This window comes from Mchenga conophoros, linkage group LG5, assembly GCF_057382185.1.
Source record: "Mchenga conophoros isolate Kocher_MC1m ecotype Shallow Benthic linkage group LG5, M_conophoros_male_GT1.1, whole genome shotgun sequence".
NCBI classification, from domain to species: domain Eukaryota; kingdom Metazoa; phylum Chordata; class Actinopteri; order Cichliformes; family Cichlidae; genus Mchenga; species Mchenga conophoros.
This window is the reverse complement of record NC_140530.1, coordinates 21,207,384-21,224,304: the sequence shown is the minus strand read 5'-3', so window position 1 is coordinate 21,224,304 and position 16,921 is coordinate 21,207,384. Positions and strand designations below refer to the sequence as shown.

The following is a 16,921-nucleotide window of genomic DNA, read 5'->3' as shown; positions in this document are numbered from 1 at the left end:
TGTGTCATCTGAACAAAACACAAAACACAGTCCTAAAAAAATCCACACTGAGATATTTTTCTTCAAATTCCTCCGAACAGGTTTTGATATCAGAAGGACTTGGGAGATATGCCAAGGATCCCAAGTTTGTCGCTGCCACAAAGCACGAGATAGCAGATGCATGTGAGATGACGATAGATGAGATGGAGAGTGCAGCCAGCCACCTGCTGAATGGAGGAATGTCCCCGGGTATCAATGGGGTAAATGTGTTTCCCCTTCTGACTCCAAGGGATTATGAACTGCCGGACACCGCAGCCAGCTACAGTGATGAAGAGCCAGAGACAGAACCCAGAGGTCCTTACGAGGAGGACCTGGCAGACGAGATGATCTGCATCACAACTTTATAGCAGAGGCTGGAGGATTCTGCACATTAGGACCCTTATAGATTTGCGAAAATTTAAAAGAAATGCATCTGTTGGCTCTGACCCAAAGAAGTGCCTTTAAAGTGAAGAGAAAAGGCATAGGGATGAGAGACACACAAGTCCTGTTCGTTTAATTGTTCTCCACCTGCCAGCCGTGGAGGTCACAGCACAGAGCCAGTTACCATTCCTGTTGAGCACAGAGGGACAGACTGGATCTTCCTTCCAAAGGCTTTGACCTGATGGTAATATACAGGTTCTGCCTGCAGCCAGTCAAAGACAATAACGCTGATGCCAGTGAAAGAGATGGACCAACTGGCAAAGGTGTGAGATGCTCTAGAGGGTGGGTCTCTAAGGGTGATGACAATCAGATGTTCGATGTCATTACCTCAGTCACTTTTTTAAGGTTTGGCATATCATGCAAGTTTTCAATGCAAGCATAGAAAGGCATATCTCCTCACATAGTTTTTAGAATAACTCGACCCCTTCGTCGTTAGCGCAGATCGTTTAAAGATCGCTAGAGCTGAGTGAAATAGTGAGATAGAGAGCTGAGTTGCACCAGATTATGCAGGAACTAACAGTCCTACTTATAGCATCATTCAACTTGAGATATGTACTTTTCAAGCAACTAAAGCATTTGTGATAAATGCACTAGCAGGCAGGTTATTTTAACACTTTAGAATAGCCTGATTAATATTTCATAGTTGATATGCTGTAAATTGTATTATATAACAAAAGAAACTTTGTAAAGAGATATTCTATATTTTGTAATTATGTATCATTTAAAAGATCAGCAATATGGACCCTTGTGACTCATGTTATACTATAAAAGCAGACTTGCATTATTTTATTAGGTAAACTGTTCGGATATTTATTTGCTTTTTTTTTTTTGCCAATATGCACCTTTTATTTTGCCTATGACGACAGCATTCTTTAGAGGTTCTGCTTATGTGGCGACACTACCGCACAAGATATGCTTTGTTTCCTTAGCATAGGAGTACACTTGTTACTTCATCAAACCGACAATGGAGCATTTTTAGAAGGCAAGCCTCAAGGATCCAGTGCTGAAATTTCTCACAGATGTGACGAACACATTTGTTTGCATATTTTGTGCACAGTATTTTAAAATGCGTAGTGCATTAACAATGCTGCTTTTTTCAGTTGGCTTCGGAGTCAAACCTAGGTTTTTGTCAGCCCCTACTGAAATGCCTTTTTGCTGCTGAAAGAACGAAAACTGATAGATGGTAATAACAGGGATAAATTAACACTTTCAAAGCTCATGCTGGGAATTTCACTCTTTGTTGGTCATGGCAGGGTTTCGTTAGACCTTTGTACCGAATCTTAGCTATCACATCTTAGCCTTCATGCTGTATGTGGAGAGGGCTTAGGTGGCAGAAGACACATGCACACATCCAAGGGCCGGAAACAGCCCCAACATGTGTTCTAGGTGAAAGTACTGAGGGTGTCCTGGTGTCAGGATGCTGCAGAGAGGCAAAGCAATACTAACCCCCACACCCCCAACCTTTCTTTCTCAGCCTCCCTGGTTCCTGCGTATAGTATACCTCGTTAGGCATTGGTGAAGACATATCATTGTCACAGCTTATCTGTTTGTCCCAGTATCCCACAGTGGATTCGTTGAGATTAACTAGGGCTGAACGTGGATTTTAGTGTGACTGTATGAAAATGAATGGCAAACCCCACACTGGGTACGTTTAAATAAAGGAGTAGCTGGAGCCCACAAGTTTAAAAACACAAGGCAACAAAATATCTTTTAACCATTCATCATCCGTTTTTCTCTTGCATAAAGATACTGGACTAAATAAATTGAGGTGGGCTATTTCAGGCGTTACCATAGAGCGTTTAAGGGTTAATGTGACCTGCTGTTGTAGGCGAGTGCATACTGTACTCTAATTCAACCGAATACTGTCATGAAAATGTAGGTTTTCCATTTTGTGTGCACATTGAAAGGGCTCTTTGAATTGTTTGTGAGTAAAAAAAAAAAAAAGTGTTGTAGTCCTTTTGTTGATAACTGTCATAAAAAGGACCAATGCACATAAAAGGCACATTGTACTATTCGTAGCAATTACAGTACTGATGAACTGAAGATATGCATTATTTTGTAAACACTTTTAAAAGTTGTGTTAAACTAAAGATTAAAAGAACTTACTTTTACCTCATGTCAGGGATTCCTGAAAAAAGAAAAAAAGAATATAATGATTTGGTTCAGTCTACCAATGGTATTTAAATATTAGCACATAGCTGTTTGTCTTTGCACAAGTAACTGTATAGTGCTTTTTGTTTCTCCCTTTTCTAAACAGATTTGTGTATTAAGGTGAGACAATTTTGTACTTTTTGTGACTGTGTGTATGGTTTAGTGGAATCTATATTTGTCATTTACACCTCACCTCATAATGCTGGGAATGAAAGAGTATTAAAAACATTTTTCAAGGTGCACTGTTCCTCTGTTTTGCAGGTAGGAGAAAAAATAAAATAAAATGATCAAGTACCAGTTTACAGAGAAACACATGTTGATTTGAACGTTTCTATTAGTTTTCTTCATCTTGTTATGATTATAATTACTATTACTACTATTAATGTTCAGAAAGCTGTATTAAAATAGAAGATAATGTAATATATGTACAATATGGAAAGACCCATGGTAATGTTCTCTACTTGAAAGTCTTGATATCTGCTCCTTAATGTTTTTATTGAGTAAACATCTTTTCTCTTAGTAGCAAATGCTTTACTATAACCCTCTAGGTTTTGTATCAATACATTTTTTGTATTTTTTATTTTATTTTATTTTGGCCTTGATTTTCTTTGAATCGATACTGATATTTTATTTTCTATTGATCATCATTGAATAAACTTATGCTGAAATGCTGTTCTAATCTCTTTGCATTCTACACTTTTTAGCAGACAGACAGTTGCTGTGAGTGTCGCCTCGCAAATAAAAACAAATAATTCAAACGCATAACTTCACTGACGTTTGTGTAATGTGACAGAAGACGTCTGCAAAATGAATTTTTACAAGCATGTTGCATTTGCACATTTCAGGAAGGAGACACTTTGTTTATCTCCACAGTTGTTGTCGCCTCCGATGCCTCATCGTCCTCCCATGGCTCTTTCCCGCACATCAGGAAGGGTACAGCGTATTTACGGAACTAAAGGAAACATATATCACAGTCTATTATTGTAAGTCAATAATAACATTTCTGATTTATCAGCATATACAGTAGAAACTATGTACATTAGATAGGCTTTTAGATTGTAGGTTATATCATATACAACAAAACAAACACTAACAGTGATATTAAAGTGTGACAAAATAAAAATAACTTTTAAAATGTGACTCATTGCCAACCCTACACATATGCTTTAAAAAGAGAGTATAAACATATAATAAGGCTTTTGTAAGCACAGAAATATGTGTAACCCCTATAGACATGGTTACTAGTATTTTCTTGTTTTTACCTGGTATTATTATTTCCGACACCCCTTGAACACACTTTGATTTTCCGTAGTTCAGTGAATGCAACAAAAGCACGTTGCTGCATTAAGCTAGGCAAAACGGAGCAAGACACCGAGAGCAAATAACAAGCTACACAGTGAGTCTTTTGGTATAAAATAACAGAGGTGGGACCAAGTCATTGTTTTGCAAGTCTCAAGTAAGTCTCATGTCTTTATCCTCAAGTCTCAAGTCAAGTCTCAAGTAATGTCAGGCAAGTCAGAGTCGAGTCTCAAGTCACTGGTGTAAAAGTCCGAGTCAAGTCACAAGTCTGAAATTTTGAATTTCAAGTCCTTTCGAGTCGTTAAAAAAAACGAAAAAAAGCATGTTGCAGTTATATGCTAAATGTAAATATTAGACCATGTAATTTTTAAATCTGTGTTTTTCTCAACACATGACAAAATAGTGAACTTAGAAAATATACACAAATTGTGAAATTGCACCTCTTTAAAATGCAGCTCAATTAAACCTAGCTCCAAGAATAATTTTCACCGACAGTTCTGAGATAAGCTGCATGTTATTCTTGGATGCGGTTGTAGGACCGGCTTTAAAATCGCATGACAAAAATATCATACATAAATAAATGATATTTTTAAAAAAAATATCATTTAAAAAAAAAACTGCATCACCAACGTAGCCTGGAAAACATTTGCTAGTTAGATGAAGTCAGCTATCTCATCGTAGCATATTTATATGCATATTTATAATCATACGGTTCTTGGAGTGAGTGCATACACTCATGAAGTTTAGTAACTTCAGGTCACTGCAACAAGCCCAGGTACAGTTTACCGACGGATGGGTACAGGACCTTGAAATGCACCGTGTAGAAAGTAAAGACCATCGTACCTATCATAAGTTTACCAGTCTCACAAATCGTCTTCATAAATACACATTCGTTAACCGTTTATTAATAGGACCTTTGAGCTCAACGGTAATTAATTAGTAGTGGAAATAATTTCTGGTAGCATCACAGAAATGTAGCAGTGACAATAATACTGTATGCTGTAATCGTACTGGGCAATTAGTGATACAAAAAACCTGTTTTATCCTGTGAATAAAAGTATATGTTTTTGTCAGTGTACCATAATAACAGAGGCGAAACGCAATATTGTGTCAGGACAATTCACTATTTATGCACAATAAATAAAGGAGCATAGCGCCACAATTTCTGTTCAGCGCCAGACTTGCTTGTAACCTATATCACCAATTATGTTAAGAAAAATGACCTATTAACTACAACAGCAGACTGACCTTTGACTGACCTTTGTGGAAATGCTTGGAGCAGACTAACCTGTGAGCTGGAGTGTTCTGGGACGTTATATTTGGTCTTTGAATGGCTGCAATCCAGGCCATCCGTCGCGTCTTTGTTACTTCGGAAACATGAACAATTTCTCCTCAATGACGTAATCCGATAACAACCGATCTCTTTACCCGTCGGCTTCCCGTGGCTGTCATGCGACCAGCTATTGCAGTTAATAATACAACAGCTTCTTGACATTTTTGTGTTTCTTTTTATCGCTGTATAACTGATTTTAATTGAAAGCCTGCGTGCGCTAGTACCGCTTGCCACGAGTTCCCAGAATCCTTTGCGGTTCTACCCGTGAATGATGTCACATTTTCAATCTCTATATAATATGCATGTTAAATTTTATATTTGGGGTAAAATATCAAGTCTTTTCAAGTAAACCGGTTCAAGTCCAATTCAAGTCCCAAGTCATTGGTGTAAAAGTCCAAGTCAAGTCACAAGTCTTAGAACATTTTTTCAAGTCAAGTCTAAAGTCATAAAATTAATGACTCGAGTCTGACTCGAGTCCAAGTCATGTGACTCGAGTCCACACCTCTGTAAAATAAGTGTTATAAAGTATTTTCAACAGTCTCTAACTTAAAGTTATGTACTTTTCAAAGGCCTTTATGTGTTTTACTCTCGACCAAAACCAGGCAGAGCGTGTATTTGTTTCTTGGGAATTCCGGTGAGTTACTAGAGATGATAAGTTAGCAGGAAAACTTATGCTAATTTTACATGTGGTAAACACTGCAACAGTGCGAATTCCGTATTGTCTAAAAAAAGCTAAAACCAGTCGGAGTACTTGAATCGTGTGTGAAATGGAATGTCGTATTTTATTTTATTGTCTATTTGATTGGGCATCTTCACAAATGCGCAAAACTAATGCAGGATGCACTTTTCTTTTAGCCATAAATGTTGTCCAGTGCCTTTTCTGCACTTTGTCATTTCAGTTATAGGTTAATACATGTAAATAAGTTATTTAAAACTAGTTACGTTACAAACATTTCATGATGTGATTACATATGCCTTAAAAAGGGGTATTTAAATACAATTGATTGTAATGCTGTAAAGCAATACAAATGGAATTCATAGAGACAGAACAATGTTAAAACGACAGTGTACTTGATTTTGAAAACTTTATGAGATCTCATTTTATTTAGAAAAACTGTTAAGAACTATTCTGTTTATTGCTCTGTACTGTATGTGCAGACTGGTTTTTTGTGATCCTGGATCTGAAGTGGTTCTGGATATGGATGGCGAGCCAGACCCTGTGAAAACTCTTGGCGAATCCAAAAGCAGTGTGGCCAGCTGTTCTGGATGCAGGAGTAGAGCTACAGTCTGAATTACTTCGAATCGCAGGATTTCAGATAAGCAAGAGCAAAAACTGCTTACTTCATACGGATTGTTTCTCTGGGAAACTATTGAACTCCCAATATCCTGCTCATCAGGAGTCAGGTCTAAAGAGACTACTTATTTTATTTTATTTTGTTGTTATTTTCAAAAGAGCGCTCTTCTCTGTTGATCTTCTGTTAATTTTCTATGCTGTTTACATTGGATTATTGCACCACTGTAACATTGTAATAAATCTGCCGGCTGTTCAACACTCAATTCTCTCAAATTTATTTTACTCCTCTCGAATTTAGTCTATAAGTTTAACCCTACTATACTAAGCAGGTGTTACATATGCATTTAAGAAAAACATACATGTCTGTAACTACAACCCCTCCTGTGTGTCTATTGTGTCTATTGAAAATATGTTTTACTGGCTTTATGGGAGAATTGATCATATGTGAAGGTAACTGTAAAATTAAAAATAAACAAAAATAGACTCTAAACCCTTTGCTCGTTTTAAACTGGGGTGAAATGGTTTATTTACTGTAGACAAATTTAAAATTTTCTCATTAAAACTGGAATATTCAACGTAAAATATATCAAATCTGTAAGTTATATAATACCAACAGAAACAGTGTTGTATTTATTCCTGTATTTCCTGAATAGCTGTGTAATACATTTTATCCCCACTGGGTGGTGCTCATGTGACGGAAAAAAGTTGATTCACTAGTTCCCCTCAATGTGTTTACCATATCTGGCTGAATACAATTATTACCTGCTTATTGAGGTAGATATAGATGATGGGATTGTACACAGTGCTGCTCTTGGCCAGATAAACAGGCACTGTGCCCACCAGAGGATGAATCTTCACATCTGGGTTGTACACCACAAGCATGGCCAGGGTGGCATACGGCATCCAGCTGATCAGAAATGTCAGGACCATCAGGATCACCATGGACGCCACCTTCATCTCCCCTTTAGCCACTGCGCCACCTTCCACACAAGCCATCTTTGATACCTGTAAAATGGTGTGTTACTGATAGGGTCACTAAAGACATTTAGAGAGGAAACATCTCTGCAGTAAGATTCAAGACTGAACTGAAAGTGACAAGAAGCCCCAGCTAGACACTAAACACTTTACTGAACAGGATTAGAATTTTAAAAAAGCTGGTAAGAACTGATTTAACCTTTAAAAAACAGAAAAATAAAACACAGTATCATAAAGTTTACACACTTCTTATCAGAGGTGGGACCAAGTCATTGTTTTGCAAGTCTCAAGTAAGTCTCATGTCTTTATCCTCAAGTCTCAAGTCAAGTCTCAAGTAATGTCAGGCAAGTCAGAGTCGAGTCTCAAGTCACTGGTGTAAAAGTCCGAGTCAAGTCACAAGTCTGAAATTTTGAATTTCAAGTCCTTTCGAGTCGTTAAAAAAAACGAAAAAAAGCATGTTGCAGTTATATGCTAAATGTAAATATTAGACCATGTAATTTTTTAATCTGTGTTTTTCTCAACACATGACAAAATAGTGAACTTAGAAAATATACACAAATTGTGAAATTGCACCTCTTTAAAATGCAGCTCAATTAAACCTAGCTCCAAGAATAATTTTCACCGACAGTTCTGAGATAAGCTGCATGTTATTCTTGGATGCGGTTGTAGGACCGGCTTTAAAATCGCATGACAAAAATATCATACATAAATAAATGATATTTTTAAAAAAAATATCATTTAAAAAAAAAACTGCATCACCAACGTAGCCTGGAAAACATTTGCTAGTTAGATGAAGTCAGCTATCTCATCGTAGCATATTTATATGCATATTTATAATCATACGGTTCTTGGAGTGAGTGCATACACTCATGAAGTTTAGTAACTTCAGGTCACTGCAACAAGCCCAGGTACAGTTTACCGACGGATGGGTACAGGACCTTGAAATGCACCATGTAGAACGAAAGACCATCGTACGTATCATAAGTTTACCAGTCTCACAAATTGTCGTCATAAATACACATTCGTTAACCGTTTATTAATAGGACCTTTGAGCTCAACGGTAATTAATTAGTAGTGGAAATAATTTCTGGTAGCATCACAGAAATGTAGCAGTGACAATAATACTGTATGCTGTAATCGTACTGGGCAATTAGTGATACAAAACAACTGTTTTATCCTGTGAATAAAAGTATATGTTTTTGTCAATGTACCATAATAACAGAAGCGAAACGCAATATTGTGTCAGGACAATTCACTATTTATGCACAATAAATAAAGGAGCATAGCGCCACAATTTCTGTTCAGCGCCAGACTTGCTTGTAACCTATATCACCAATTATGTTAAGAAAAATGACCTATTAACTACAACAGCAGACTGACCTTTGACTGACCTTTGTGGAAATGCTTGGAGCAGACTAACCTGTGAGCTGGAGTGTTCTGGGACGTTATATTTGGTCTTTGAATGGCTGCAATCCAGGCCATCCGTCGCGTCTTTGTTACTTCGGAAACATGAACAATTTCTCCTCAATGACGTAATCCGATAACAACCGATCTCTTTACCCGTCGGCTTCCCGTGGCTGTCATGCGACCGGCTATTGCAGTTAATAATACAACAGCTTCTTGACATTTTTGTGTTTCTTTTTATCGCTGTATAACTGATTTTAATTGAAAGCCTGCGTGCGCTAGTACCGCTTGCCACGAGTTCCCAGAATCCTTTGCGGTTCTACCCGTGAATGACGTCACATTTTCAATCTCTATATAATATGCATGTTAAATTTTGTATTTGGGGTAAAATATCAAGTCTTTTCAAGTAAACCGGTTCAAGTCCAATTCAAGTCCCAAGTCATTGGTGTAAAAGTCCAAGTCAAGTCACAAGTCTTAGAACATTTTTTCAAGTCAAGTCTAAAGTCATAAAATTAATGACTCGAGTCTGACTCGAGTCCAAGTCATGTGACTCGAGTCCACACCTCTGCTTCTTATAGTATATTGTCTTTATTGTGAGTAGTATGTGTAGCCTAAAGCTGTCAGTTAAATATGATAAATTTAAAAATAAGAGATTTTACTAGTGATCAGAGTTATAATGTAAATTCAAACACATACTTCCATTGCGCTACAAATCCCGCAGATGACTTTAACACCATAACTTAAAAGTATGCGTGTTATTTTTACAACGCTGATCTATAATAGCTCACCCGGTGTAACGTCCACATTAGCTTGGTGTAGGATACCAGGATGATGGCAAAAGGAACAGCAAAGCACACCGCAAAGTAAACCACGATGTAGGAGACATTTTGAGGGTCTCTGTTGTGCCAGTCTGGCGCACAGGATGTCCCAACACCCTCCAACTCATACCTTCCCCATCCAAACAATGGAGGCAGGTTCCATGTCAGGGACCACAGCCAAGATAATATAACACCTCCAACTGCATGCTTCTTTTGGAAGGTAATTTGTCCCAGTGGCTTACACACCACAAACATCCTCTCCACTGCGATCAGAGCAACGGTGCACAGAGATGTGATACCTAAAATAAATAAATAAGTAAATAAAATAAAATTTGAATTTTCACGGACGCTAGTGGAGGTGAAAGTACTTTTAATGACACTGTACTCCATGTGGTATTCTTTGAACTTACCAAACAAGGACACAGCAAAACCTTCCATCACACAGCCTGTTCTGCCCAGGGAAAAGTACCCTTGGGCGTTGTTGACCACAGAAAGCACTCCTCCGGTCATGGCTGTGCCCAGATCAGCCACAGCCATGTTCATTAGAGCATAGTTGAGCGGCTGCCTCAGCTGCTTGTACATGAGGGACACAATAATCACTGTAGCGTTGAGGGTGATGGCCGGACCAGTAAAAATGGCCATAATGATGGACAGAATGATGTAGCCAGCCCGTGGAAGAGAGGGTTCCCCCTGCGGACCCAGGTAAAAAGAAGCATTTTGCAAAGATCCAGAGTGCTGCATGGATGCAAAACTATAGGAAAAAAAGTGGTATGGTCGTCTTTTCTTCCCTGGAGGTGCTCAGAGTTCAATATCTCACTACTCGAGTGTGACAGTGGAGATTAGACGACTCGAGTCTAAGAATAAATCCTCCAGATCTGGACTTACCAAAGAGTAATTCCTCCAAAATGATGGTCCTTGATCCCCCACCCTTTTCTTAATTGTAAAAGGATTTAAACAGGCAGTGTTTGTTGCTGCGCTCAACCCACTGAGCAAGTACAGAAGAAAAGCAAGACAATACAACAAAAATAAAAATACAATAATATAAGATTATTTGTGACTGCTCCCCCTCACAGAGGACAACTAAATCAGACTGCTGATTTAGTTGTCTGTGAAATGCTTAGAGAGAGGTGTTTCACAACATGTGCTAACTACTGTAATTAGGACTGTGTGCCCCAAAAAGTTGATTCTGTTCATCTAGACGTTGCGTTTTCTGTGGGAGAAACATTTTCTCACTCATCCTAGTGACTTCTTGAGATGAGGACATATATATATTTTTAAAAAAATCAAACTGTAACTTTTTCAAATATGCATCTTTTAGTGCTACTGCTCTGTATAGAAAAAGCATAGGCATAATTAAACTCTCTAAGTTGCTAATTTTGAATACAGCAGCGTAAGAAACATGATCATCTTTCTTGGAAATTATTTTTTAGATCAATAAAATGACAGTAATAGTGTAACAAATTAGTTCAAATGTGATTAAATTATCCTTTTTTCTTCAAGAGTAGTTTTATCTTTAGGATTTGAGTGAGTTGGGGAAGGAAGGGTTATACAAAATGGTCCGAGGATTTAAAATATTTTTCTCTTGAATGTTGGCATAAAAATGTCTTCAACAAACTTAATTTTGAAACTATATTACTAATAACAGATTTCTGTCAGAAAGCAAAACATATATATTGAGTATTTTTATAGTCTATATGAATAAAATATTTACTTCAGGGTGACAAAGCCATGAAGTGCTTGTTGTGTAGGATAATGACAATGGTAAATATATCATTGCATTAATTATATTATGTGGAATTAGTTTGATGTGAACAATTTTGTCTCTCTGTGTGCAACAAAGTTTATTCTGAAGGCTGGCTTAAGACTAGTTCTTAAAGAGAGATTCGATTAAACAAGCGATGAAGTAACCGGTTACGTTTTAGCTACAAACTCATGTAACGGGCTGTTTGGACTCAGGATTACGGTGATGTGCTATTAATAACTCTGTATTAAAGTTCCACCTAAACCCAGAACTCAGACAAACAACAACAAGATGCAAACACTTTAACAAGTGCAAAGGTTAGGTTTGAACCTAATCATCAAGTAAAAATAAATATTTTTATTTGATCTATATTTATTTATAACAACACGTTACAAGTGTAATATTACTATTATATTACTATTTCACTGCTAGCTGGATTACTAATTAATGTGTTACACAAATTCACAGCAGTGATTAAAAAGTAAAGAAAAAAACACAACCAATTTTTGATGATGAAATGTGATCTGTATTTATATGTTAGACTTAATAACATATGGCACAGCAAGCCAGAACAGTTCACTCAGTCATGGCCTTTGCTGAATACATAAGACTGAATGACCATTGGAAGTGGCCTGAATTAAGTTATCCGCAGCTGCTGGGGTTGCAAGGTGAGGTTAATCCTCAAGATTATCAAGAGAACAGGTGTCCGATGTTTTACCCTTTAAGAGGCTTATTTTCAATCAAGTCAAGACACAGATTACAACTGTTTGGGTCGTGGGTAAGGTAAGGTAAGGTAAGGTAAGGTAACTTTATTTATACCTAAAGGCAAGGTAAATTTGCTTTACAGAAAAATGACAGAGCACTGATGAAAAGATTTTTTTTTTCTTTTTTTAATTCAGATGATAGCACTTCTCTTTCATTTTGAAACAAAATCTTACCTAAGTGGTAAAAAAAGAAGCCCATCCCACTATCAGAGGCCGTACTGTTGTCGGTTAACATTTACTTGAATTCTTGGAAATTGTCTCATCCAGGAAAACTTTACTTTTCATACCTTCATGAGAATGTTAAAACTGTTTTCAGATCACTGAAAGCACTTTGATATTGAAATGTTGTTGTTCCAAATTACTTCCCCAAAATATTTTTGACAGATTTGAACACATCCAGAACATCTCCTGGGTAAATCTATCTGCTCATAAAGACCGTGTTGTTGTTGACAGCTCTTGTTGTTGACAGCTCTTAGGAAAGCTATTGTACTAATCTTACTTGTGTAACTAGAGAGCACTTTGTGCTACACAGTGTGTTACTGTGTCACTACTCCTCACTCCATGTTCCTTCAGTGCCCTTGTTTGACTTTTCTGACTTTTCTGTTTTTACCTTGATGCTATTGTTACCCTGCTAATAAAGTATGCACACAGTAAAATTAACAGCTGTTATTTAGCTTGCATGTAATATTGTATTTATGCATGGTATAACATGACTTTGGTGGGTAGATCTGTGTTTAACAAAACAATGTACGATAAATAAATATATATATTATAAATTCTGCGAAATAAATTTGGAAATATTTACTTTTAGTTGAGGACAGTAAATACAGATACTCACACTGCTTTCAGTTAACCATTTACTCTATGTTCATTTTCAGAGGCACAACGGTAATTTGATGATCTAACTTAATTTCAAAGATAATATTTGTAATATTTAATTTTAATACTTTGATGTCAGTTGCTGTGTTTCCTCTCTTGAGATGCTTTGCCAGATCTTTACTGCAGCCACGTTTAGTTGCTGCTTGTTATCTGAGATAATAAGCAGCTGAGATCAGGTGACTTACTTTGCTAATAAAGAACATCCCATTTTTTTGTCTTAAGAAACTCACTATCCAAGTGCTGTCTGGTCTGTTTAACATTATTTGGCTGAATCTAAACAGAGTATAGGCCTGCACACTTCAGCCTCTGTACTTGTATCTCAAGTCACATCATCAACAAACACTAATAGCTTAGTTCCACTGGTAGCCGTACATGCCTGTGTGATAACATGGTCTCCATCATGTTCATCAGATATTTGGCATGCTTTAGATAGCTGATTCTCTCCTTCTCCTTAATTTTCTCTTCCCATCTTTCTGGTGCCAGTCAATCATGGTATCATATCTCCAAACAGAATTGTGGACTTGAGGATTATTTTAGATGTTTGTTTGTTTGTTTGTTTGTTTGTTTGTTTTTTACAGAGTCTAACCTGGCCTTTTTGTTCTTGAGTGTATTCAGTGTTTGCAGCCCTCTGTTTTTCCCCATTCATGAAGGTGTCTCAACCATTACTTTCTTAATGGTTATCATTCAGCCCAGTTCAACATTTACACACCTACCTAAAAGTAATGCATATAAACACCAACTGCCCTAACAAGCATGTAGTCTCAGGTATACCTTTAGCTCAAGGCTGGACAGTAAATGAACAGACTTCAGAAGAGCCCAGACAGTCCAAGAGGTCAACAAAGCACAAATACTCCAGGGTCTTTTCAACTACAGAAGAATCAAGTTCAAGCCACTCTAAACTAAACTAAGTCTGTTTAAAAAAAAAAACAAGAACAAAAAAACAAGCCTGCATTTAGGCAACTTGTTCAGATATCAGGCAACATAGATCCATATCATGACAATAGAGGTCAAAGGGCATGGACCAAATCCATCCCCCTCACAATATTATTATGACTACACCTTGACTACGTTTTACTGCTTGGAAGTCTGTCTTTTGGTGAACGTTTTCTGGGGTGGGACCAGAGGGTCCATGAGGACCAATATAGACTGGAAGTAAAAGCAATCAAGCTGGAGTTCAGGAGGAAAAGTGTCAGGGATCAGAGAATGATCAAGGAAATAGATTGCTTTCCCCTAGAATCACGTTTTTTTCTGATACACTATAAACAGAGTTGCTTAGACAAACCTCAATTGATCATATTTGATCTCATGCTGCTGTAAATCAAACTCAGCACCTGATTAGCTGAATTATGACTTAAGCTAATCAGACTCTACTTTCAGCTGATAGGGGCAGTAAAATTTACAGATCAGTAAATAAATTTTTACCTGAAAACACAGATTTATGCTTAAAAAGAGACCCTGGAATAACTCGGGTTCTCTATAGGCTGCTTTACATAAAACATTGCAGCGACGAGAACAAGATATATTGAAATATACCCAAGCTGCATTCTGTGGGTGGAGATCATAAGAAATGTAGTCAATGAACTCTGTATCCTAATACATGAAAACCTCAAACCATGCCACTGCTTGCACAAGGACAGCACACCTTGAGCTACAGTAAGCGTCTTGAACTAGCTCGATAAAAGCAAAGGACCTTAAGGATAATAAGAGCGAGTTGCTTTTATTTACTTAATTAAAGCTTTCTGGGAGCCGCTGAACAGAGCGGGCGGTCAGAGAGAAGACATTGGATGATACTGTCCGTCATCCAACATGCGGGCGCCTTATCGACACGTCGCAGGCAGCAGAGGCTCCTCACAACTTTGATGTATGATGCAATTACTAAACTAATAAAAGCTTCAAGTCGAAACAGGATTCCCGGTGAGGTGATGGTGGCACGGGGGGGGGGGGAGGAGGAGGGGAGGCGTGCTGCATCAACCCGCCTGCTGCCTTGACATCATTATCGCCTCCTAATCAGCCTTTAAGGTGCAGGACGATGGGGACATCTTTCGGCCTGACTGAATACCAGAGAGTGAAAACTGCGCACAATCCAACACTTTTATTGCAAGCCATTTAGTTGCACCTTCACTGTTTCCACAAGAGAGGAGCTTATTCACAACTCCCCAAATAATTCGCGGGACTGACGTTTTTAAAATAAAGTTGCACTGAGTGACCATGATTGATTCATTCGGCAGGATTTCATCCAATCATAGACGAGCTTCTTCCCCCCCCCTCCACGGTTACCCATTAGTGTTTCTTCTCTTTCATTCTGGTTGACTACCCGCATCTTCGCTAAACCAAATAACTGAATGTTTTCTTCTTCCTTTGTTGTGCAGCCAGTGCGGAAGCTTTCATCACATCTGCAGTCTCATTATTACCCGCAGAGCCACAATTTATGTGAACAATGCCCCCTTCAAACGCCAAGCAGAATTCATATTTAACCATTTATATGTGTTTAAAAAGAGGAAGTACGTTTTGCACCACCTGATTACCTTTATACCGGCAAAAGATTGGACACTGGAGGCAGCACGGTCCAGCGGCCGTGTACAGTTATACTGCTGCGTCAGCGTTAATGCTACAACTTTAGGACAATTCAGTGCCAGTTTCCTTCGACCTGACAGAAGACAAGTACAGAAGTAAAGCATTGTGCTTCTGCAGCTCAGAGTCTCATACACCTGTGTGCTGCTCTGCTGAGGTGGAAATGAAAACGCATGAAGTCTTGCTAGATATAAGTGATCTCCTGCCTCTCCGAGCTTTTCAGGCTTTCTCACACACAGAAATCGCGATTCCTGCACCGGAGAGCCGAGTAAGGGCTTTCCCCCCATTTTCAGATAAGGCAATGGAGCAGAGAGGTTGGAGAGACAAGCTGGAGTGTAATACTCTCTCTCTCTCTCTCTCTCTCTCTCTCTCTCTCTCTCGTCCATACAGCGGTGTACAGTAGGATACGTGCTGGCAGAAGCGCGGGTTTGAGAAGGTGCACTGGGGTCGAGCGGTCCAGCACGGTGCCGGGACTGGATTTTACTGTACCCACATTTTATAAAGAGAGTTGGAGATGGAGGGAAACTGGAGGATCCTGTTCTCCCACGTGTGCAGCACCAGCTTTCTTCTGCTCTGGATCTTCGTCGGCTTGAATGTGGTAGAGGTGGTAGGGTCCCAGCAAGGGATCCCTCTGTCAGTGTGAGTGAGAAACTGCTGTGCAACTTTGATTCGCATTGAACGTGTCGATTTGTGACTTACAGATAATTAAACTACCACAACGTCCGCGTTTCAAATCATGCATTATGTTCTAGATTTAAATAAATGTATCTAGTAACAAACGTATTTTGCATCTCATAAAATACCGCTTGCCTCTTGGATGTATGTCAAAAAACGTTGTAAAAATTAAAATAAGGTTGAGGAATTTAGATATATCTGGAAACTAAACTGCAGACCTAAACGTTCTTTGCAGTGAATGCTACCTGTTTATCTACAGTTATACCTGCATTTGCTGTCATAAATGTAAGCATGACGCTCCTATTCATTTTTCATAAAACAAGACATTTTAATATGATGGACTACAGCATCTTTTTCTTAAAGGGAAATTTTTTTATCATTTTATTTTTTAAGAGTTGCAATAAAGAAGACACACTCTTCATTATAATAACACACATAAGTGTGAAGTGTTATAGCTGGAATCCCCACCCAGTCCTATACAAGTGTAATCTAATAATTTAATGCCCACATAACTGTTTAGCTGCAAGTGATTTACATTTTCTTTGTTATAACTATTTG

General features: G+C 38.1%; 3 protein-coding genes across 16 annotated transcripts in view; 2 read left to right on the top strand and 1 right to left on the bottom strand.

Moving 5' to 3' along the window:
- cacna1da (calcium channel, voltage-dependent, L type, alpha 1D subunit, a) overlaps window positions 1–3,289 on the top strand; it is a 62,880-nt gene extending 59,591 nt beyond the window's left edge. For all 11 annotated transcript variants that reach the window (XM_085274139.1, XM_085274142.1, XM_085274141.1 and 8 more), the window contains one exon: window positions 81–3,289. In XM_085274139.1, coding sequence (XP_085130265.1) covers window positions 81–386 — 306 coding nt within the window. In that variant the 3' untranslated portion in view covers window positions 387–3,289. The remainder of the gene's footprint in view (window positions 1–80) is intronic.
- Window position 3,290: 1 nt separating this feature from the next.
- Window positions 3,291–10,527, bottom strand: LOC146574471 (parapinopsin-like). The gene is made up of 4 exons (XM_085274143.1): window positions 10,144–10,527; window positions 9,704–10,032; window positions 7,299–7,541; window positions 3,291–3,562 (listed from the first exon to the last, which is right to left on the bottom strand). Exons 1-4 carry the CDS (start codon window positions 10,472–10,474, stop codon window positions 3,452–3,454), a joined length of 1,014 nt encoding a protein of 337 aa, XP_085130269.1. The 5' UTR covers window positions 10,475–10,527; the 3' UTR covers window positions 3,291–3,451.
- A 5,580-nt stretch (window positions 10,528–16,107) lies between these two features.
- The window catches only part of cacna2d3 (calcium channel, voltage dependent, alpha2/delta subunit 3), a 37,440-nt gene continuing 36,626 nt past the window's right edge, over window positions 16,108–16,921 (top strand). For all 4 annotated transcript variants that reach the window (XR_014892469.1, XM_085274125.1, XM_085274124.1 and 1 more), the window contains exon 1: window positions 16,108–16,327. Coding sequence is in view for 3 of the 4 variants with exons in the window: in XM_085274125.1 (XP_085130251.1) it covers window positions 16,203–16,327 (125 nt within the window). In the remaining variant the exon portion in view is untranslated. The remainder of the gene's footprint in view (window positions 16,328–16,921) is intronic.

Coding starts and splice junctions, on each gene's coding strand:
- LOC146574471 (XM_085274143.1), bottom strand. CDS start 10,474: ATGCAGCACTCTGGATCTTTGCAAAATGCTTCTTTTTACCTGGGTCCG. Junction 10,033..10,143: donor TTTTGCTGTGTCCTTGTTTG/GTAAGTTCAAAG, acceptor TATTTATTTTAG/GTATCACATCTCTGTGCACC. Junction 3,563..7,298: donor ATATCTACCTCAATAAGCAG/GTAATAATTGTA, acceptor TGTTTCCTTTAG/TTCCGTAAATACGCTGTACC.